The sequence below is a fragment of the Delphinus delphis genome, chromosome 12, assembly GCF_949987515.2.
Source record: "Delphinus delphis chromosome 12, mDelDel1.2, whole genome shotgun sequence".
NCBI classification, from domain to species: Eukaryota; Metazoa; Chordata; class Mammalia; order Artiodactyla; family Delphinidae; genus Delphinus; species Delphinus delphis.
Genome location: NC_082694.2, coordinates 36143108 through 36166437, shown reverse-complemented (window position 1 = coordinate 36166437; position 23330 = coordinate 36143108). Strand labels below are relative to the sequence as shown.

The following is a 23330-nucleotide window of genomic DNA, read 5'->3' as shown; positions in this document are numbered from 1 at the left end:
CCTTTTATTTCCTTTTCTTGCATTATTAATTTTTTTCCTTCCAGTCTATTTCTCTCTGTCATTCAGACTGGGTAATGTCTATTGTTCTCTCTTTCAATTCACTGATTCTTTCCTCTGTCTCTTCCATTCTGCTGTTGAGTGCACTCAGTGAGTTTTTTGTTTTCATTTTGTACTTTTCAGTTCATTTGTTTCTTCTTTGTATGCTTCTATTTCTTTTCTGAGACTTTCTATTTCTTTGCTGAGGTTTTCTTTTTTTTTTTTTTTCACTTTTTCAAGGGTGTTCATAATTGCTGTTGAAATACATTTTATCATGGCTGCTTAAAATCTTTGTCAGATAATTCTAAAAATCACTGTCATCCCAGTGTTGACATCTATGTTCATTCAGTTTGAGATCTCCCTGGTTCTTGGTACGATGAGTGGTTTCTGATTGAATCTTAGACGTGTTCATATTATGTTATGAGACTGGATCTCATTTAAACCTGTTTTAGCCAGCTTTCTCTGACACAACTCTAGCAGGTGAGAGAGGAATGCCGTCTCATGACTCCTGGGTGGAGGTAGAAGTCCAGGTTCCCTCACTCAGCCAGTGAAAAGGGAGGGCGGTGTTCTTTGTTACTGCTGGGCAGGGGTGGGAGTTCCAGGTCCTCACATGGTCATCACTGACACTGTGGTGGCGATGGCCTCATCACTGCTGTGTGATGGTGAAAGTTCTGACTCTTCTCTAGGCCTCCTCTGATACCACCCCAGCAAGGAGGGGGATGGGTACCTAATTATAACTAGGTGGAGGTAGAAGTCCAGGCTCCCCATGTGGTCTTTATCCAAGAACCCATAACCTGGCACTCCAGGTTAGCCATCCAAAGGACCAGATTCCTCCTAACTTTCTGCTCTGCCATGATTAGCCTGTAGCTTCTGCCCTCATTATGTCCATGCTCCAGTAAGAAAGAAGGAGGGAGAACAAAGAACTAAAGGCACTGGCCAGCTCTTTATGGGGAAAATAGTGGCTTTTCTGAATGCCCCATCAATGAGGCTTCCACTGAAATCACACGGACATTATATGACTACCTTGACAACAAGGAAGTCTGGGGAGTAGAGCATTATAGCTGGCAAGTAGCCGCTCACCTCAAATAGGTTCTTTTTGTAAGGAAAGGAAAAAAAGGGGGGATAGATATTAGGTAATCAGTGGGAAGTGTCTGATGTAAAGGAAGCACCAAGCTACCTGCACCAGCAGGCAAAGTCCTTGTAATTTCTATATGGATATAACCCCAAAAATTAGGCATCTAAAAAGCATCTAAATAAATGTGTGGTTCTGTTTACCTGCCTGTATTGCAATGTGCACATACACCAGCTTATCTTCAGGAGTTCCTTCTCTATATATAACATTTAGCAAATTGCTTACATAAGGATTACTGAACATTCCTGAGATCTTCTAGTCACTAAACATTTAAAATAAACTTTCAGCAAACGAAACATAAAGCATAGTGTGTTCTGAAAATTGAAGTTGTTATAAAAGCTGATCTGGAAGAACTCCTTTTGCCCAGGGACAAAAAGATTGATAGACATTTGAGTGACAAGTTTTTTAGTGAATACCACTAATTCATGCATTGACACACAGCACGAAGAGGGGAAGAACTGTCTTCTTTACCTTGCTGTTACTGAATCCACTATAGTTTTTTAGTAGAAAATGTTTTAAAAGAGTCCAGTGTGAGCTGACCATGTATTAAATGACTTGGATTTAAGAATTTGGGCAAGCTTCAGACATAACTTCCTAACAAGGCAGACAAAAGAAATGTTAACAGCAAATAACTGGGCCAGTGAAAAGGAACGATTCATTCTTTCTGTAAAGATCCCAAAGAAATAATCATTAAAGACACACTCATTGGGACTTCCCTGGGTGGTGCGGTGGTTAAGAATCCAACTGCCAACACAGGGGACCTGGGTTCGATCCCTGGTCTGGGAAGATACCACATGCTGCGGAGCTACTGAGCCCGTGTGCCGCAGTTACTGAGCCTACACTCTAGCCTACACTCTAGAGCCCGCAAGCCACAGCTACTGAGCCCGCGTGCCTAGAGCCCGTGCTCCGCAACAAGAGAAGCCACTGCAACGAGAAGCCCGCGCACCGCAACAAAGAGCAGTCCCCGCTCGCCACAACTAGAGAAAGCCTGTGCGCAGCAACGAACTGTCACTGTGTGACCCAACGCAGCCAAAAATAAATAAATAAAATTTATTTTTTTAAAAAAAGATACAATCATTTTCCAAATTGCTTTATTGCAGTTTCATGCAAGGCTTTCAGGAGCTTTGCACTCATGTGGTGTGACAGCCAAGCCCAGAGAATTGAGCTGGCATCCTTCTCCCTCTGTGACTCAGGCCGGGTAGCTCTTTTAAACAGCACTTGTTAATCTTGTTAAATGATAAGTGCCTCTTGGTTTTATGAACCATGCTCACTTTCCCTTCCAGCACTCACTGACCTTGCTTTGTGTGGCTTGAATGTCATCTCATGAAAGAGGTGTACAGTTAATTCTAGGACAACACCAGGCTGAAGAGTGTGTGTGTGTGTGTGGCTTGCATCACAGGGGAGAGGCACAGGGCCAAGGGTCGATATCAGATGCCCATCGAATTGATTTTAGATCTATCTGTGACCAAATATCTTTTAGAGATTGAATTTTGGTGACCTGGATGTTGCATTCTGTCTTTGTTTTTTAGAAGAAGAAAATAAATTTATCCTAGGGTTGGTTCAGCTGAGTGGAGATGCACCACACATGAGAGCAGAAAATGTATTTAGTTGGCCCAGCGGCACCTATAAAACTGCTAGATGCAAGTACCCTATAATCAAGCAATTTCACCTCTAAATAGTCAAATGCTTTGATTTTTCACAAGAATGTGTCCTGATTTTCCTGGTGAGTATAGTCTATGAAACAGATCACTTTTTGATACTGAATTCAGCTTCTGGAAGAGACAGATGTCCTAGAAGAAGTGGATTCCAAATGCAGTGTCCAAAGATTGAATACAGGCACCTCGATGTCCTAAAACAACCCACCTTCTGAGTGCTCCCTAAAATAGGGCTTATTTTCATTGGGTCCCATGCACGATGCCCAGCTGAGAAATGACCGCAGAAAGGCAAGTCAGAATTGTCAAAGGGTCAATAGGGAGCATGAAGAATTCCAAGATATCTCCTCTCCCTCCCATCACTCCAATCCCTACCACTCAACGGTTGACCTTCCACACTTATTCCTGCTTCTGCCTTCATAAAGCCTGTCGCGTATGGGGAAAACGTTCTTCAATAAAATCCTGGAGTTCAGAAAGAAGTTATTTGTCCCCCGACCCAAATACAAACCATTTAACTCCAGGAAACAACTAAGTTTCTCTGAAACCATGCTCATTTTCAAGAGGATGGCGTTAGAAATATACTATGCTCCAGATACAAATCCTCCCAATTTGGCGCAGCGTAATAGATGAGTTTGAGTATGTACTCTAAGCAAGAACCGTACTTGGCATCGTGAGTTCTCCCGAAGTTGTAAATTACATTTTTTTTTCCTTTGGCTGAGCCACGCGGCTTGTGGGATCTTAGTTCTCCAATCAGGGATTGAACCCCGGCCTGTGACAGTGAAAGCACCTAGTCCTAACCACTGAACCGCCAGGGATTTCTCCTGCAGTTGTAAATTACTTTCTAACATCTACATATTTGCTTTGCTTTGTGAATTATTTAGAGCATTGTTATTCTGTGGGCTGCAGAGTGAGTTTCTAAGACGGCTTTATGTGTTACAAAAATGGGCAAACTGTGTTGAAATACCCATAGACAGAGTATGTGACATGGGAAAAAAACCTGTTAACATTAAGGGTCAACAATAGCGACGTAATCAGTTCAGCAGCCAGAATGACCTTTATTAATATCCCAGGTAGAATCCTTTAATCCTTCTGGCTCAGAGGACACATTTGGTCTGCTGGGAAGTTTACATGTCCTGTTGCTGAATTTTATCCCTGCTGACTATTTTTGCAAAGAGCCCTTAATACCAAGATGTTGTTCCAGCCTTTTGGAACATGTTTTTATATACAAATAAAGATAGTGAGGGGTTAAAACAGAATTTCTCTATTGTGTTTAAAGAGGGGATTTCACCAAACTTCAGAAAAAGAATGTGAAACCAGTTAATCCCACTGGAATGAAAAGTCTAAAGGATAATGACTTCTATTGCCTGGACTCTTACAGACAAAAAGAAAATTGCAAATCGGGGGAAATATGTATTCTACATCATCCAAAATAAAACTTGTCATCCTTGGATTCCTTCCTTACCTAAGCCTGGTCTTTAGAACTAAGAAATCTAATTATGTAAAGTGGGAAATGGTTTTTAAATATCTTTAAAAGATCATGTATATGTATAAGTCCAAAAACAGTGATGGAAAAAATGTTCTGTCGCCACTGGGTTTTCTCTTTCCCTTCTAGGAGCAGCCTGGACTCCTTTTACCTCCTCTTCTGCCCTCCTGGTTCTTCTCAGTGTTGGACTGTCTTCCAGACCCTCTCAAGAGCACTCCAGGCCCACCCTGCTCACATATGTTAAATTCCCCTCTCCTTCTTTACCTTCTTCCCAAGGTGTCACCTGCTTTTCCCTCAGGCCCTTATCTAACTAACACCTCACTCCTGTGACTGGCAGAGCACAGAACTGGTTGGCCTTGCCCTGTATTTTATAGCTTTTCTTCCATCTACTCAATTCTCTTGACCTAAACTCCAAAGGGGTTGGCCTTTTCCAGGCCAACATGAGAATTTCAGCACAGGCTACCTTGTACTGGAATTCAAACCCAGTCATTACCCCTCAGCATCTAGTCTGGATACTTAGATTTTTACAGGCAGGATTTCATATTCAAATACGGTAGGCAACCCAAAATTATCATTCTTTTGGTGCTGTTTTTAAGAAATGCACCAATACGAGGCAAACACATGCGCACACACATGCATGCACACATTACCTTAGAAATAACTAAATAACAACCAATATTGTCACTGTTATTATTGTTAGGCTATCATCAACAGTTTCTATGAAGCAATAGCTCAGACAGAATAGCTGAGCAGTTAAGAACTCTGATTCTGGAGCCACACTTCCAGGGTCAAATTTAAGCTCTGCTACCTGACCTAGTTTGGCAAGTGAACTAATTTCTCCATGCCTCAGCTTTGTCATCTGTAAAATGGGGCTAATAAAAGGGCCTACTTCTTAGGGTTATCACGAGGGTTAAATGAGTTAATATTTGAGCAGACCCAGAGGTGCACTTCAAGGGAGAACTTGCTGCCCAGAAGCAGGGAGGATGGGAAGCAGACAAACTCCAGCTCTCAGCAACTCCAGTGTGCCTCCGCTACACAGCAGCCTTGCCCAAGGCCATGCCCTTCCTGGGGGAGCCCACATTTGGTGCCTGAACGAGGTGGGGGTAGAAAGGCAGGCCATTCCAGTCCCATGCGGGACACTCTGACAGGCAGCACATGCCTCAAGTCCCTGTCTGGTTCCCAGACTCCCTGAGCCTGTAGTGCAGTTTGACCTCTTGCTTTCTCTGCCTCCTCCTCAAAGGTGTTAATCCCTAATAAGCACCTTACACCCCAAACTCTGTCTCCACTATAGCTTCCAATGAACTCAACCCGAGACAGCATTTGTCAAGTATTTAGAAAGGTACCTGGAGCTTGATGAACATTCTACAAGTGCTTGTTAAATAAAATTAAATAAGTAATCGGGAAAGGCAGCACCTTCATTGCTCACCCCTCTTAGAGAAGAAGCTATAGTTAATGTTCAATATCAGGTTACTTTAAAGAGCCTAAGCGTCTATCTAATCAGGATGAGGAAACAATAATACTGCTAATAAAGCTATTGACATTGCTATGCTTGTGCTTTGGGATTTTTTTTTTCACTATTATCTTTCCTGTACTTGATCTTACCAATTCAACTTTTCATTGCTTATAAGTAACATTTAAACTTTAGGGTCAACAACCTTGCCTAATGTCTAGGACGAATTTATATGTAACCCATATGGCATCTAGAATCAAGACTCCTCAGTGGTGGAAAGGACATCTCAGGGCAGAGTCTTTATATGTCAACCCAAAGAGGATTGTTCTCAGGCTGTGTAACAGGGAAATAAGTGGACTCTGGCCTTGGAACCCTGGAGTCCTCAACAGCTCTGAGGTTTTATTTCATCTGCAGATGTGTGGCTGTGCATTATTCATTAATTCATTCATTCAGTCAATAAATCTTTGCTCCCAATTTCACTTCACTTCATGAATTAGAAAGACAAGAGTCTGCTCTCAAGGCTCTTACCCTCTGATATGGAAAGATCACACCAGGTAATAAACAAGACAATTAAAGACTGAGGTAAGAAGTGGAGAAGATGAGGATGCGCTAAAAGAACCCTGGCAGGGGCGTATATGAGGGAAGGTCTCTCACAGAAGGTGACATTTGAGTGAAGAATTTAAGAATAAGAAACCAAAAAAGTGCCTGGGGAAGCACGCTCCAGGCAGGAGGACCAGCAAGTGAAAAGACCCTGAGGAATGAGTGTGCTTGGCTGTTGGGAAAACCCCACGGAGGCCAGTTTTGGCTTAAGAGAGTGAGCAAGGGAGAGGAGCACGGCCTCCAAGAGAAGGTGGAGAAAGAGGGCCAGACCCCACAGGGCCTTAAAAGCCATGGAAAGGAATTAGGGTTTCATCCTAAATACCATGAGAACCCACCAGGTGATTTTTTTTTCCTTTTTTTTTTGTGCGGTACGCAGGCCTCTCACTGTTGCGGCCTCTCCCGTTGCGGAGCACAGGCTCCGGACGCGCAGGCTCAGCGGCCATGGCTCATGCGCCCAGCCGCTCCGCTGCATGTGGGATCTTCCCGGACCGGAGCACGAACCCGTGTCCCCTGCATCGGCAGGCGGACTCTCAACCACTGGGCCACCAGGGAAGCCCTCACCAGGTGATTTTAAGAAGGGTTGATGGTACATGATTTATGTTTTTAAGAGACCATGCTGCCTTAACATGAACTCAACATTGAAGAAGGGAGTTGAATTACAGTTTACAAAAGATGTGGGTACTCTCAGATTCCTGGGCGATGCCTTATTTTAGCACTGTGTAGTAATTTCTAAGGGCTTTTGGGTGAACTGTGGCTGTTTTATAAGCTGCTATCAGGGCACTGAGAATAAACGACATTGTAGATTAAAACCATCCACTAGACCTAAAGAAACACCCATCCTTCGCATACTTAGAAATTCCACCCATCCTCTCTTCTCACTAAGCTCATCCCTTCTTATTTCTAATTATAGAATATCACCTGACATTGGATAATCTGTATAAATCATCTAAAGCCAACCGTTAGTTGTAGCTTCTCTAGAATAACTGTTAGCTGTATCACTTTGGCTTGAAATGAATGACACATTTTCTGGCCTGTCCTGGCTATGGCACCAGTCTGTCAACAGTGACTAAGAGAGAAAACGATGCATACTGGCCTCCTGAAAAACAGCAACTCCTGCCTTCCAGAGAAGGACCATTTGTAAAAGCAATCTGTTTATCTGTTTTAAATTTTCTCTTTCAGGCTCGTGAGAGTCTACTCACTGAAGACATGCTGTGGAGGAGGAGCCTGCCCAAGAGGAGAGCCCAGAGCGAATGGAAAGAGTGGGGAGGAGTCTGGGCTGGCAATGAAGTGGGGGAGCCTATCGAGGGGAGAAGCTGGCATTACTGGGGAAAGTGCCCATAAGGCTGATGTCTAAAGTGGGCATAACTGGCCGGGAATCGAGTCGTGTGAGGGAAGATTCCAGACCAGTGTCAAGGAGAACCCCTGTTAGCAGAGAAAGTGTCAAAGAATAAAAATTTAATACTTGTATCTCTGCCTCACTCATCTAAAAAAAAGTATGAGGTTCTTCTCTTGATGGAGTTTTTGCTGGCATTAAAATCAATGGAATCAAAAACAAGCACAGACAACGACTTTGCTTCCTCTCCCGAAGTTACTTTATTTTTCTTCTTTTTTTTGCGGTACGCGGGCCTCTCGCTGTTGTGGCCTCTCCCGTTGCGGAGCACAGGCTCCGGACGCGCAGGCTCAGCGGCCATGGCTCACGGGCCCAGCCACTCCGCGTAATGTGGGATCTTCCCGGACCGGGGCACGAACCCATGTCGCCTGCATCAGCAGGCGGACTCTCAACCACTGCGCCACCAGGGAAGCCCCCGAAGTTACTTTTATCTATTCCTGGTATTAAAATGAGGATTGGCTTTTAAGAAAAGGTGGAATTTTCCCTCCTTCCCCACTCCAACTGGCCTTACACACACACACACACACATACACATACACATACACAAACACACACCAGGCAATCTTGAAAAATCATGCCTAACCCCAAAGCCCCCTGAATTTATAGAGTTCCGATTAATTCTTAAGTTTAAGAGTAACACTGAGCCAACCAAGGCCAAGGTTGTGAATGAATGAAATGTGATGAGTTTAATCAGTGTAGATTACCAATTTGAACTTCTGCAATTTAAAATATTTTCTTCAACTCTTTTTTTTTCTTCAACTCTTTAATTAATCTTTCTCTATGGAATAAATTAATCCTTTGGAGGTGGAATTAAACCAGCCTCTGAATTCAAAACACTTTATATTTATTTTTGAGGCTATGCTGCCACGTTGGCAGCGGAGCTCTTAGACCCATTCTGAATATTGTCAGATGGAACAGGCAGTGTGCAGGGAGGAATCTACAATATGAGGAAGTAGAGATGCCCTGAAGAAACTCATATGGAAAAGGAGGGCAAGTATTTTAAGTCCAAATATGTATATGGTTGTTTGGGCCTCTTTTAAGAAAGTAAAAAAGATCATAATCACAACTAAAATGGAGCCCAGCTCAATAAAGAATTGTTGAATAAATAGATGAAGTCTGTTTTCTCTGAATCTCTTTGGTTAGTCAAATTTGGATGCCAAGTGTAAATTCCCAGGTCCCTCCTGGATGGTGGTTTGTTCAGAAGCTGTCTGTGTTAATCCCTTCTCTGTGTGATTCACCTTTTAAGAAATCTAGAAATCTGTGTCACTCAAACACATTTCCTCTAAAAATCAAATGACCACCTGGCAGCCTGACTCCTGAGTTTTCCTGCCCATTAGTCAGGATTTCCAGCAGACTGTTAATTCTGAATCTTCGTCTCCTTCCACGCAGCCAAGCCACACGAGTTTCCACGAAACCACCAAACTAAGAAATCCATTACGCCACTGGACACCAAGAAAGTAAAATCACAGAGGCAATAAAAAGGAGGACTATAAACCAGCAGATGAAAACAGAAACATCAAGCATAATGAGAAGAGTGAAATGAGGCCCGGGGCTCCGCCACGTAGGCCTGTCCCATTCCTTACTGGTACAAGGTTGGCTGAGCACAGATCTGCCTCTTGGAATTGCTGAAACGTAAGGCTGGAGAGGAGGCACAGAAGCACATCCTTGGCTCTCAGTCCCAGCACAAAGCCCTGTATCTTAAAATATCTTTCATTCATGCTGCCAGTTCCAAAGACTGGAAGCAGCATTCTTTTGTGCTTCTTTCTGGGCGAGGGCTCTTGCTACCTTCCACAGGAGTGAGCCAGCTCGGGGTGCGCTCCTGCGACGTCTCAGACATGATAAAGGGCCCACAGTGACATCCCCAGGGTAGGAAGCAGTGCATACCTTTGAAGCCCTGAACTCCTCCTGGGAAATGGGCTCATTAGTACCCTTTTCAGTCTGGAGGTTTTCTGCAATCAATCCTTCCTGCGCTAAGTAATTAAAACGCAAGCAGGAGTCTGGTTCTAGCTTCCTCATAAATAAACTGAAAATAATGAAATGTTAGCTACTGGCATTGACTGCCAAGTTTTATGGTTGTCCCCTAATTACACTGGTACAACACAAATTTGTGTGTGTGTCTAAAATAATATTTGATAACCGTGACCATAGTTCCTAGAATAATTAAGAACTTTAATCATGTACTGAAATACAGAAAAATAGCTTGATAACTATTTGCCCTCCTACCTAACGAGGTAACCAAAGAATGCTGAGTTTGTATATTTTCTGCCTACGTGAATATTTATCCTGAGCAGAGACTGGCCTGATGAAAACAATTATGAAGAGATGAAAGCCTGACCAGCCTGTGAAATGGTGCATTATCTTTTTCCTCAAAGTGGGCTGCAGCCACCTTCTGGGGTCTGGGGCAGGGAGGGAATCAAGCCACAAGATGAACAGGGTAAACATTTAGATGCTTTAATTTTGCTGTATTTATGGGTGTGGGGAGCACATTATGTTTATATCAAAAATAAACATGGCGATACTGTTGAACAGAGTGCAAAAGTCACACAAATTTCTCAATATTACAGATATTTTGAGCTGCCAGCTACATCCACAGGGGTCCTCACAGGTCCTCCTTCATTGTAGGGGGTTCTCTGTGGAACCATTTGTAAAGTGCTCCCATAATATCAGGAAGCAATGACTTGCCAAATAAAAAGGCAAATGTTTCTGATGTGCAAGTTTCTACTCCAGATTAGATCAGATGGATTTCATATCATATATATGAGTAACAGGAATCTTAAAGCACCTTTTAGATAACTGGTTCTCCACTGGGGGCAAGTTTTCCCCACCCCACTCAGGGACATTTGACACTTGTCAATGTCTGAGGAATTTTTGGCTGTCACCATTTCCGGGGAGCAGCTACTGGCATCGAGTGCTCAACATCCTACAATGCACAGGACAGCTCCCTACCACAAAGAATTTCTCAGCCTAAAATATCAATAGCACTGAGGACGAGAAACCCTGCTGCTGCCAATGTGTATATATACGCAGAAAACAAGTGGTCTGAAAGTCAAAGGCAGGCCTCGGGGATCCGGGCCCACAGTCACAGTGTAAAGGAAGAAGGCACATATCTACCCGGACCAGGGCAGGAGACAAAACCAGCCTCTGGAAACAGGGGTTCAGCTGGTGACCAGACCAGGCGGAGTGCGTTTAGAATTCAGGCCACGAATAGAGCTGCTGTGCAGTCTTTGCAGACTTGCTTTGGTGGGATGGTGGAAGGGGCTGCCGTGCTTGTGGTCAGAGATATGCCAGTTCCTCCAGACAGCTGCCTTAATCCTCCCAATGGGAGTGACTCTCCCCGCTCAGTGCTCAGGTTGTAGATCTGAGGCCTTTATTATCTTACCCACTGCATTCTACATTGGTCCCCAGAGTGAGATGTGACCTTCTTCAGGACAAGACCCATGCATTTTCATATATCTCTTCTTGGTCCAGGGTATCACAGCACAATGCTCATAACATGGCTGCCGAATTGACGTCAATGCCATATTCTCCCCACAGTATTAGAAATTCTGCATGCCTACATTTGAATAAAACATATTAAATGGGAAGGAGAGAAGGACGTGATCTACTATTTTCATCTGGGAAGATCATTTAGCAAAGTCTATCTTCAAAGACCTGTGTATATTTCTTTTTCGATGCTGACTTTCTTTAGCCTTTTTAGTAGTTTCTAGCAGTAATACAGTTCACTGTTGCATTTCATAAAAGGGTCACAATCTTGGTTAATGTTTTTTAGACAAAAATGCCCATAATCAAAGCCCAGAGCAAAGTTTGCCTGTCCTTCTCTCTACAACTTTTTAAAAATTCAAGCTCTATAATTCATTTATTTGCTAATGAATTTCCCTGTCAGGGGTAGTCTGACTCTGCTCAGCTTTAATTATAACAAAAAATTCATTTAGGCTTTCTCCCTGCTCTCCATATTGAAAATGAACTATTCTATAGAATGACTGAGAAGGAACAAAGCATTTTTGGAATAAAAGGCAATTTTCCAGTTTAAAATGTTCTGGGCAGGTTCAGTACCTTCCTGTTCTTTACATTCCTAAAATGTAAGAATTTTAGGAATGTAAAGAACATCTCAAGCAATCCAAGTATCTTCAACTCCACTGACAATGTAAATCAAAGGGTTATTCTTCACCCTACAAAACCACTTATTGAAAGATTCAACCCAAGATTATTTTCATTCAGCAGCACCTACCATTTAAATTTAGATGGCATTTACACAGCTTTTTGCGGTACACGGGCTTCTCACTGTTGTGGCCTCTCCCGTTGCGGAGCACAGGCTCCGAACGCGCAGGCTCAGTGGCCATGGCTCACGGGCCCAGTCGCTCCGTGGCATGTGGGATCTTCCCGGACCGGGGCACGAACCCGTGTCCCCTGCATCGGCAGGCGGACTCTCAACCACTGCGCCACCAGGGAAGCCCCAGAAGAACTTTCTAAGAGCTAAGAAGGAATGATGAATGAGCCCAACCTCTTAATTTTGTGGTGAGGAAACTGAGGCTTAGAAGTCAATTTGAACTCTCAGAGCTATGTAATGACAATGGCTAGGACTTTTCAAGGGCGCACAGCTTCTCTTATCTTCATCATTCCCACCGTTGTCTAAGCCACCATTATATCTTGCTTGGATTGCTGCAGGAGCTTCCTAAGTCCTGCTTCTACCTGCCTCCTACACACTGCCCTCCTCACAGAGACCACTTCACACAGCAGCCAGAGGGATACATCCACAACAGAAGGCAAGCTATGTCACTCCTTTGCTCAGAAACTTCCAATATCTTCCCACCTCTCCCAAGGAAAAGCCAATCTTCGCAGTGTCTACATGGCCTATTCCATTTCTAATTACTTACCTCTTCCGCCTCTGCACCCCAGCTGCACCCAACACTTTCTTCCCTTACTCCACCCTGGGGACTTTGCCCTTGCAGTTCCCTCTGCCAGCAACCTCTTCTTCCAGACTTCCAAATGCCTCCCCCACTCCCTCCCTCCCATTAGAGGTCCTCAAACTCACTCTACCATAGATGGCTTCCCTGATAACACTGTAAAGAGCATCGCCCCACCTCCTACCTCTCTCTTTCACCTTACTTGCTTTACTATTTTTTTCTAATACTTTTACCACCTGACATATTATATATTTATTTGTTTATTAACTGCCTTTCGCCATTAGAATGTAAGATCAACAAAAAAAATCCCCACTGAGGTTCCTTAAAGAACTAAAAATAGAGTTACGATATGATCCAGCAATCCCACTCCTGGGCATATATCTGGAAAAGATAAAAACTCTAATTTGAAAAGATATATGCACCCCAATGTTCATAGCAGCACTATTTACAATAGCCAAGACATGGAAGCAACCTAAATGTCCATCAACAGATAAATGAATCAAGAAGATGTGTTATGTATATACAATGGAATATTACTCGGCCATAAAAAAGAATGAAATAATGCCATTTGCAGTAACATGGATGGACCCAGAGATTATCATACTAAGTGAAGTAAGTCAGACAGAGAAAGACAAATATCATATGGTATCACTTATATGTGGAATCTAAGAAAAAGATACAAATGAATTTATTTATAAAACAGAAACAGACCCACAGACATAGAAAACAAATTTATGGATACCAAAGGGGAAAGGGGTAGGGAGGAATAAATTAGGAGTTTGGGAGTAACAGATACACACTAATATATCTAAAATAGATAAACAACAAGGTCCTACTGTATAGCACAGGGAACTATATTCAATAACTTGTAATAACCTAAAATGGAAAAGAATCTGAAAAAGAACAGCTGACTCACTTTGCTGTACACCTGACTCTAATACAACATTGTACATCAACTATATTTCAATTTAAAAAACAATTTTAAAATAATAATAAAGTAGAAGCACAAAAAAATGTCCCCCCTGTATTCCCCAGTGCCTGGTACATGGCAAGCCCTCAAGATGTTTGTACATATGAAGAGTAGCGCTTACTAAGTGCCAGCTACTATTCTAAGGAAGGTACAGGAACCAATTTACCTAATCTTCCCAATAACACAAGATAGGCACTATTGTCATCATTGCTGTCATCTCTGGTTCACAGATGAAGAAACTGAGGCACAGAGAAGTTTAGTAACATGTCCAAGATCACCCAGCTAGTCAATTGTAGAGCCAGGATTTGAACCTAGGGCACACGTTCTTTAACCACCATGATGTATTCTGTCACTCTTAGCTTAGCTAATGACAAAAAAATACTTCAATGAGTGTCCCCTATACCAAACTCTCAGAAATTGAGATATATCAAAGTGTGCTTTCAAAATGTCAGTTGCTTCCTATGACTGCCTAACATTTTAAAATAATCAATAAGGTATGATTTTGAGCTAAGACTGGTAAACAAGAGCAAAAGTGTGAGCCACTTGTGCTGCACTCAAATTCAGAGCACACAAAGGATATGACTTTGGTTTACAAGCGTGTGCAGGTAATTCTCCCTACTCAACTGAGATTACCATGATTAGCTCTGGTCCATAAAGGGAAAGCTAAGACACAAAAGCCTCAGTGATGTTCCAGGCCACACAGCCAGCAACAGTGGCAGGAAGGGAGCCTCTGAGGGCCCCTCTGGGATTGCAGCAGGTCACACATGCTCCCTGCTTATTAGTATAAAACACCAGGGTGATTCACACAATGGAATGTTTAAGCCAAGATGTCACCTAATAGAGGCTATGTTGATACAGCTTTACCTGAGAAGTTACATAATCGTCCTACTGTGGAAACGCCATAAAGGAATTTGTGCCTTGGAATAAAGAGAGGTGGACCCCCTAGGAATTACTCCACAAAGGATATCAGGAGATTTTCAGTGTGAAATTCACTAGCCTAGACTGGAAAGGTGACTTGTAAAAATCGGCCCAATGAAGACTTTCTGAGAGCAGTCACTGTGCCCAGTTCAATTTGGTAAGACTTAACCAGACCCCTGCCTGAGAGAGCCTCCAGGGACCCCCAGACTTGCCCATCTTTCCACAGGGGAGGGAGGTGTGTTCTGTACATCTCCTGTATAAATATAAAAGTCCCTACTGTGAGTCCTCTCTGCCTCCTGCTTTTAGGTCAAATATTTATTTATGCAAGCCTTTCATTATCTTTCCACCCTAGAAAGCCGAATGAATCTTTCCTCGCTCTTTGTTGGCATTCTCTGAAAGAAATCTCGAACTCTGGAATATCACCTCCACCTCCAATCCTCCCTTGACCTCGCCCTCCACTGTCCCACCTGCCCCAAGTCACAACCTGAGAAGGAAGGCGGGGAGGTGGCTGGAGAGGAGGAGCGGTGATGTCACCAGCACCTGTCACCTGGCAGGCCCCAACCCCACCCACCCTGCCGCCGAAGAGTGTCGACCGGGCGCCCGCCCTCCCGCACGCCCCGACCCTGGTAGGCCAGTCCCTCCCGCCCCAGCCTCCTGCCACCGTCCAATGGCCGAGGGGCAGGGCAAGCTGAGCAAGCCGCTGCAGCCCAGCCGGCTCCCCGCCCTGTTCCCGGTTCCCCAGCCGGGCTCCGGCGGCCTTTAAATGCAGCCCAGGGCCAGCACGGCGCACCCTCGACTCCTTTTTCCTCGGGCAGCAGCACCCCGAGGAAGAAAGCAGCCTCGACTCGTCAGCGCGGTCCGGGCTGCGGCGGCCACCTCCGACCTCTGGGCCCGCGCCGCCTTCCCGGCCTCCGCCTTCTCCTTCCCCTCCCCCCGGCCCCGCCAGCCGGGTCGGCGCCGGGCCCCCGGGAGTGCACGCCCGCGCGCCCGTGTGTGTGTGCGCGCACGAGCCAGTCTCGGACCCGCGCCCCCGCCCGGCGCAGGACCGCCTCTGAAGCCCAGCCCGCGCGCCGTGTCCCACGTCCCCCACCGCCCGGCCGCCAGCCGCGCACCCCGCCGCGCTGCGCGAGAAGATGGCGGGGTCGGTGGCCGACAGCGATGCAGTGGTGGTGAGTGCGGCGGGGACACGCGAGGCGCCCCCTTCCCGCAGCCCGCACGGCCCCTTCGCCGGCTCCGGCTCGGCAGAGGCCCAGCCCCGCGCCCCACGCGTGAGAAGGCGCCCCAGTACCTGGTAGCGGGAGCCGGCTGTGCGCGGCGGACGTGAGGGGCCGGAGGGGTGCCCCAGCTGGAGGGCCGCTGGCTGAGGGGAGGTGTTGGGGGCGGCCCGTGGGGTGGGGGGTGACCGACAGTTCCCTCCGCGCTGTGCAGCCTCCGGCCAGGTGTGTGCATGTTGCACGTGTGAGTGTGCGCCTGTGTGTGTGTCCGGCGCGCGCGCCCCGCGCCCGCCCCGCGCCGTTCCGGGGATTTCCCCCTTAGAAATGGGTCCGCGCCAGGGGCTCGCGAGAGAAGTTGAGCGCGGCCGCTGCACTCCAGCCATGTCCCCGAGGACAGGCCTGGGCGACGGCGGTTCCATGGGCGTTTGCGGTTGGAGAGGGGCCTTCCCTCCCTCGGCGCGGGGCTCTGGCTCCCCAGTGGGCCTCGACCTTCATTTTGATCTAGATCTGAAGGGTCTGAGGATCATCAGAGGCTTAGCTACCTGGTGGAAAGGACGGGTTTTGTTCCGGGAGTTTATGCGGTTATTCAGTGGGCTGTGAGGTGGGAGCTTTTGCAGAGGCTTCCTGTGTTCTATGGAGGACTGCTGGATTCCTCCAGATTTGTGTAGGTTCTTCCCCGCTCCCTCTAACACCCCCCTCCAAAAGCTTTTGGAAAGCCAATCTGTGTGCTTCTATTTTTAGAAACTAGATGATGGGCATTTAAACAACTCCTTGGGCTCTCCAGTTCAAGCCGACGTGTACTTCCCACGACTGGTAAATGATTTTGTTCTGTGCTCTGTGTCTGCCTGTACCCTCTTTCTTCTTTCCTTAGATCTGAGGCCTTGGCTCTTCCCTAACAGGCTGTAAACTTTCTGTTTCTCCTCTCATCCTTTGCAGATCGTGCCATTTTGTGGGCACATTAAAGGTGGCATGAGACCAGGCAAGAAGGTATTAGTGATGGGCATCGTAGACCTCAACCCTGAGAGGTAAGGCAGAGTCCTTGTCACCTAGACCTATCAGGCAGTTACAAGGTCCTGCCCACTCCTGTGGTGGTTTACTGCCCCTCCTCTTCCCACCCCTGTGGCCAGTGTTGCTAGTTAGAAGTGCCAAGAAAGTACTATGTTCCCATGAAAAGAATGTGTATGAATCCCAGCCATCATTTCTCTAGACAGCTATTTATATCAGAGATTATAAATATAGACCCACATCATTTTCTCTTTGACCCTTAGGGAGGCGAAAGGATTTTTTTTTTTTTCCCAAACATGGTGTTTGGAGTAAGAACTATCAATATAAATGAGAACCAAACTTTACGAGATATCGTTTCCCCTGGTCAATTAATGGGGCTGTTTTTGAGTCTTCTGAAATGGATTAAGACACAGATGTGTGGGTAGTTTGGGGTATATGAAATGTCTACAGTTAGTTATTTTCATCTCCACTGAAGTTTTCACCAGGGCCTCCTCTGGGTAACAAACCAGTTTGATTGTAATCCTATTTCTCCATAGTCTAAACCCCCCAACGCCTGCCCCCATATGAAGAGTAGTGGCCCATTAAAAGCTGACAAATCCAAAGAAGAAGAAGGAAATGGAAGCCTGGGTCATTGTGGAAATGGGAGCCTGGGTCATTGTTAATGTTGTTTTGCTCACCGTGAATAAGTGAGATGATTTTCTTTTCAGCTTTGCCATCAGCTTGACCTGTGGTGATTCGGAGGATCCTCCCGCCGATGTGGCAATTGAACTCAAAGCTGTCTTCACAGATCGGCAGCTACTCAGAAATTCTTGTATATCTGGGGAAAGGGGTGAAGAACAGTCAGCGATCCCTTACTTCCCATTCATCCCAGACCAACCATTCAGGGTGAGTGCCTCGAGTGCTTCCGCTCCAACCACTGGCAGGATGGTGATGTTCTCATCTAGTATGTGCCAAGAACACTTTAAGCCAGAATTTTTGCAATTCGATTTAGCCAATACGTGTAAATAAACCCATATTTACATGTCTATATTGTTAAAAATAAATACTTTTCTATGTAGTATTTAACATAGTACTAGGCATATAATAGACACCTGTCCCAAAATATATTTGATTAATAAATAATAATAAGTGTCTAGAATTTTCCTCATTTTTTTCTCAACCTTTAAGTAGCACCAAACCATATCAGTTATGTCTTTTTTTAAGAATCTAGTTGATTATCATTTTATTTTCTCTTGTTCCCTTTGCTAGTGAGGACTTAGTGATGTCCTTGTTTCCCTCTCTGGGTTAAGTAGCCTCAGTCTGTTTCACTGTCACGGTCTCTGTGGCTGACAGATTACTTCCCTTGGGCCTGGATGAGTATAGATTTGCTCCCCACTATCTGTCAGGCAGGAAGCACAGCCCAAACTTCCATTTCAATCAAGCAGCATTAGCAGCACCTTCCTCTATGAAGGACAATACCAAGTAAGAGATGCAAGTCAGTAATGTGTTAGGAAAGAATTTACTGACGTGTCAGACCTGGTGATGAAGTGTCTACATTACACCTTGTTAACATACATCACAATAATGACAACCCAGTTAAAAGCTCCCTGTTGCATAAACACCTAACAAAGCAGAACTACCCTTAACCTGTTGCTCCTCATCTAAAAATTTACAGGGGCCTGTGAATAAGTCATACTTTTTCTTCCCATCTTACAGTCTGGGGGGAAAGCAAGAATCCGTGATTGTCACATCAATGATAGAATAGAGACTAATTGCCCTTCTAATCGTAGCCTGGGGAAGACACCCCTACCCTTCTCTAGAATGGTAATGACCCTGAGGCTCCCCTGAACTGTGTCAGTTTCTTACTGGTGAATCTTAATGCAGAGCTCGTGAGTGTGAGTAACCAAAGCTTCTGCCAGGAGGAATAGTGCTCCCCAACACTAGGGGTGAAGGGGTGAAATGAAATCACCCCTTCTTGGTGATAATAATTTTAGTAATAATATGAATTAAATGTGACTAATATCATATACGGAGTCTCTCCTTGCATGATGAATACAAATGCTTTTAATAAATACATAGCACAGAACCAATGATTAAACTCTATGGTGAATTACTTAAGTTTCAAAAAAGGAGGAAGAAAAAGCTTTTACCATGTGGAATCAGTATTTCTGTTTGGCTTAGCAAAGCCTTATTAATTACACATCCTTGGTCGAATGGTAATTACTGTGTAACCTTCTCTCTGCTTAGTGTTTAGGGGTGTCTAGACTATTATTACATGCTACTAATGGGTACCAGTTCTGCTTTGCGAGGGGCTTCTCTGAAGGTGGGATAGAATTGTTCAGGGGATGAGGATGGAGACATTAAGTGCCGTATAAATAAATCTCTGCCACTTTCCATCACTTTCTGGCATGCAAGGAGAAGGGAGAAAGAGTAAAGCAATTTTAAATCTTTAAAGGACATTGAATAGTGTAGAGCAATGCTTCATAAAGTGTGTTCCTTATTCTAGCAACACCAGCATCATCTTGGAACTTGATGGAAAAGCACATTCTTAGACCTTACCCTAGCCCTACTAAATGGAAATTTTGGTGGGTGGAGTCCAGCAGTCTGTGTTCTAACACGCCTTCTGTATGATCCCAGTGCACTCCCGTGTTTGAGAACCACTGAGGATGTTGCCTTTCTCCAAAATGCAGTACTGTTTGTTCGTTTTCCCCAGCAGGGTTCATTGAAATTATGAACTGAGGTTATTATTTTGTTTCTTCCAGGTGGAAATCCTTTGTGAGCACCCACGTTTCAGAGTGTTTGTGGATGGACACCAACTTTTTGATTTTTACCACCGCATTCAAACGTTATCTGCAATCGACACCATAAAGATAAACGGGGACCTCCAGATCACGAAGCTTGGCTGACGTTGTTTAAACCACGTCTGTTTCAGATAGCATCAGGTGCCACAACTGTATGACTGTTGGTCTGGAAGAAGTGTCCTAGCAAGATCTGAAGACTTAAAAAGAAAACAAAAACGAAAAGGGAAACTTCACCGTCTCTTCTTTCTGTGCGGTTTAAACCCAAAATGACTTCAACGGTGGTTTGCCCTTAGGAAGCTGTCGGAACAAAGACACCGAGCCATTATTTCCAGAACAAAGTAATACACTTACGCTGGATTTTATTCAGACTAAACTGAACTGGATTTGTGATTTGGTAGTAAGTTATTCATCGTTTCAAGCTGACGTTTAGAACAAAAGTGCTAAAGACTTAAAACAACAACAACAAAGACGGTACACAGAAGTCAACTCATTTCTGCACTGAAGTGGAATTGTGTAACACAACCGACATTTTAGTCAGGGTATTTAACATAGAATGTAGGTTGTTCAAGGTTTGTTTTGTTTTGTTTTGTTGCACAGCATAATGTTAATTCAGATTTTTAAAGCTTTCTTGTAGTTATTTATTTCTACTCAGTGTATGAGAGAATGATTAATGTCTCAAGAACAGCAAGTTATGAACTTTTGAATGTACAATTATCTTAGGTCTGGGGGGAAAATTACCTATTCCATCATGATAAAGGTGAATTTCTACCTTAAAGAGTTGCGTCTTATCCTCCGTACCCCTAAACTTAGGATATCTTGATATAAATTGCTGTAAGTGCTTTAGGGAAAGCTTTGCAACGTTTCGTAAGACTGCTTTTCAAGTTATTGATGATTATTTACATTGCTTTTTCTCCTTACTGTGAAGTAGCACAGTATTGGCTTCCTTAAGACTAACTACTTTTCCCTAGACCTACATAATAGCTCATTAAGTTGTTATTAAGCTAATTGAAAACACGTAAGAAGTGATTGCATAGACAATTTTTAAATGACTATTATATAAACTTTTGAAAGTACAGTATGAAAATGATTCTGGAATGCAATGGAAAGCAGAAGCAAATGGCCCCAAATAACTTACCCGGAAATAATTTATATCAACTTAAGCTGTTAGCTCCTTGTATCACTTTTATTATGTGACCCTCACTGATATCCCTAAGCAATGCCTTTGGAGCTTCGGAGTAGAGGGTGCTTCCTACTGTGTTGGCTCTGCTGAGATATTAGGATAAGACAGGATCCAAATTAGGAAATGATCCAGTTAGTTTATCTGAAAAATTAACTCCCAGGACTCTAGGTCTTTGAGTCCAGCCAATAGTGTGAATGCTCCCAGTTAAGCTTTAGGTGTTTCCCTGTACTTGTGGAACTGGTTAGACAGCAGGGAGTCTCTAGGAGAAGCCTGCAGTGATAAGATGTCACCACACAGCAAGGGATGGTTGGAGTCCTGGGTGCTGGATTTCACAAACTCTACTGGCCCTGGAGAGAAGGACCCTTGGCATTGCTTTGGTCAGCTGGTGGGGAGAAGAGGGGGTGCTGGGGTGGGGTGTGTATTTATATATAATTTAGGTTTTGTCTGTAGAGCATACTGCGTCTTGTTATGACACGTCCTTCTCCTGCTTTGCTTTTGAGTTTCTTTACACAACATGCAGAGGCACTGAAGTGACCATGTCATATTCATGTGTCGAGAATGTAGACAGTGTTTCGGTACCAAAGTCTAAGAAAAAGCAAACTAAAATCATGAATTTTTTAGAGGTGATATATTTGGATTCTTCTCAACTTTTAAACTGTTTAGCACAGTTCCACTGTGTTATATAAGAAGATGCTTTATCCAACAAGGCTGGCTGAGTATTGAAAAGCTATATGTACCAGCTGAGTTAAGCAGCCATATTCAGCCAGGAGGGCTGTTCTGTGGCTCCGGCTATTTTTGAGCCTGTGATTAACTTGTAGAGCCACTAGGTTTTGATGTGCGTTTGTAGAGAGACTTAGAGGGTACCCTGAAATATATGGGTAGGGGTTTTGATTCTCCTTATGGTGGAAGACCCCCACAGGAGGTTTCCTTTGAGTGGCCATCCATTCCCACCCACTGCATAATTCAGCGGAAACTAGAGGAGTTGGGAGTGTAACTGTTTGGAACTGACACTGTTCTCTCTACCTATCAGCTAACTGGTTAGCAGCCAAGCCCTTAGGCAGCCTAGTGTAAAGATTCACTGTTAACCCTTCATTTCTGTATGGGGAACCTCTTGGTTAAGCCTACTGGAATTAATCTAAATGATGTGATGATTTGATTCAGGTATAGTTAAATTAGCAAGGGGCTAATCCAGCTGTACTAATCATTAGCTGTAAACTGGAAACAATGTTCACATCCTCTCATCAGCATGCGAGGTCTAAGGTGGGAATTCAGGATGGAAAGTGCAATTTTAAGCTTCACAGGAAAGCATTTGGGTACGTAAGGTGTTATTTCTGACCAGAGCCCTAATTTTGCAATATGACCAAAACCAAGGAACATAGATAACAATCAGGCTCTGGGGGAATAATAGGCAGGCTTTAGACAATCTGTTCATTTCTGCATCAAAATTGAAGTGAATGTATATATCTACTTAAAAGTTAATAGAAGTGACTTCTACTTTCTGGGCTATCCCAGAATTGTCTTAATTTTTTTTTTTTTTTAATTTGAAACCCCATTTCATATCTTGCCAACCTCAGTTCAAAACCTCCTAAGAGATGACTCTTAGAATTATTGGTGATTTGTTAAAATGGCAAGTCCTTTCATTTGTATTAAAAAGCAAATATCCAAAAAGAGGGAGGGAGCCCTGTTGCCTTGAGAGAAACAGCCTTGGCATTTTCCAGCTACATTATTAATGTAGAAATAATGTTCCTATGATGACATATTTTCGAAGAAACACTTTCTTATTTACTGCGTGGTGTAAAATGTTGCTAAATGTGTTCTTACATTATTATGTCACTGCTGAAAGTTATTTGCACTATAATAAAGGAATTTTCTACAAAAGCGTTTCCAGTTTATAAGGTGCTAAATTTGGCACGGGGTGTAATGTACTTAGCATGGACCGTATGGTAGAGCAATCCTCCCTCACTTTCACGCACACACTCCAAGACCATTTGTTTGTGTGTTGCCAACATTAATAAACTGATCAAGGGAAGGAAAGTGTCTGAGGGCCCTCAGAGACCTAATGAGTTCATGTTGTGTGTGCAATGGGTTCTTTTAAAATATAATTTGCATACAGTAAATTCACATTTTTCTTGGTGTGCAGTTTTAGGAGTTTTAACACATGCATAGATTCACGTAACAATCACCTCGATCAGGATGTAGAATCCTTCCATCACCCCCCAAAAATTCCCTTGGGCTACCCCTTTGTAGTTAAACTTGCCCCCCACTCCTAGCACTAATCAGGCAACCACTGACCCATTCCACCTGCCTGTAGTTTTGCCTTTTCCTGAATGTCATTTGAAGAGAATTATACCACATATGATCCTTGGAGATTGGCTTCTTGCATAATGCATTTGAGATTCACGTTGTGTGTATCAAGTTTTTCCTTTTTGTTGCTGAGTAGTATTCCATTGTGTGGATGTACCAGTTTCTTTATTCATTCACCTGTTAAGGATGCAGTCGGTTCTTAATAAATCATTAATATAGTCTTATTAGAACAGTGTATATACAAAAGCAAGATTGCATTTCTCTTGCCTTCTCTTTCCTGTGGTTTGAATGATTAGGAAGGAAACTTGATCC

At 44.0% G+C, this 23330-nt stretch overlaps 1 protein-coding gene and 1 long non-coding RNA gene across 4 annotated transcripts in view; one reads left to right on the top strand and one right to left on the bottom strand.

The window, feature by feature from the left end:
• Nucleotides 1-16374, bottom strand: part of LOC132434861 (uncharacterized) — a 66191-nt gene extending 49817 nt beyond the window's left edge. The window contains exon 1 of one of the 3 annotated variants that reach the window (XR_009521440.1): nucleotides 16292-16374. This is a non-coding gene — a long non-coding RNA (uncharacterized lncRNA). Of the gene's footprint in view, nucleotides 1-15325; nucleotides 15443-15823; nucleotides 16053-16291 lie in introns of those variants that run through there. The other 2 variants (XR_009521438.1, XR_009521439.1) reach the window with 2 other exon arrangements.
• LGALSL (galectin like) lies at nucleotides 15567-22735 on the top strand. The gene is made up of 5 exons (XM_060026494.1): nucleotides 15567-15704; nucleotides 16491-16562; nucleotides 16686-16774; nucleotides 17462-17639; nucleotides 19496-22735. The coding sequence occupies exons 1-5, from the start codon at nucleotides 15669-15671 to the stop codon at nucleotides 19637-19639; spliced, it is 519 nt and encodes a 172-aa protein (XP_059882477.1). The 5' UTR covers nucleotides 15567-15668; the 3' UTR covers nucleotides 19640-22735.
• Nucleotides 22736-23330: the final 595 nt, after the last annotated feature.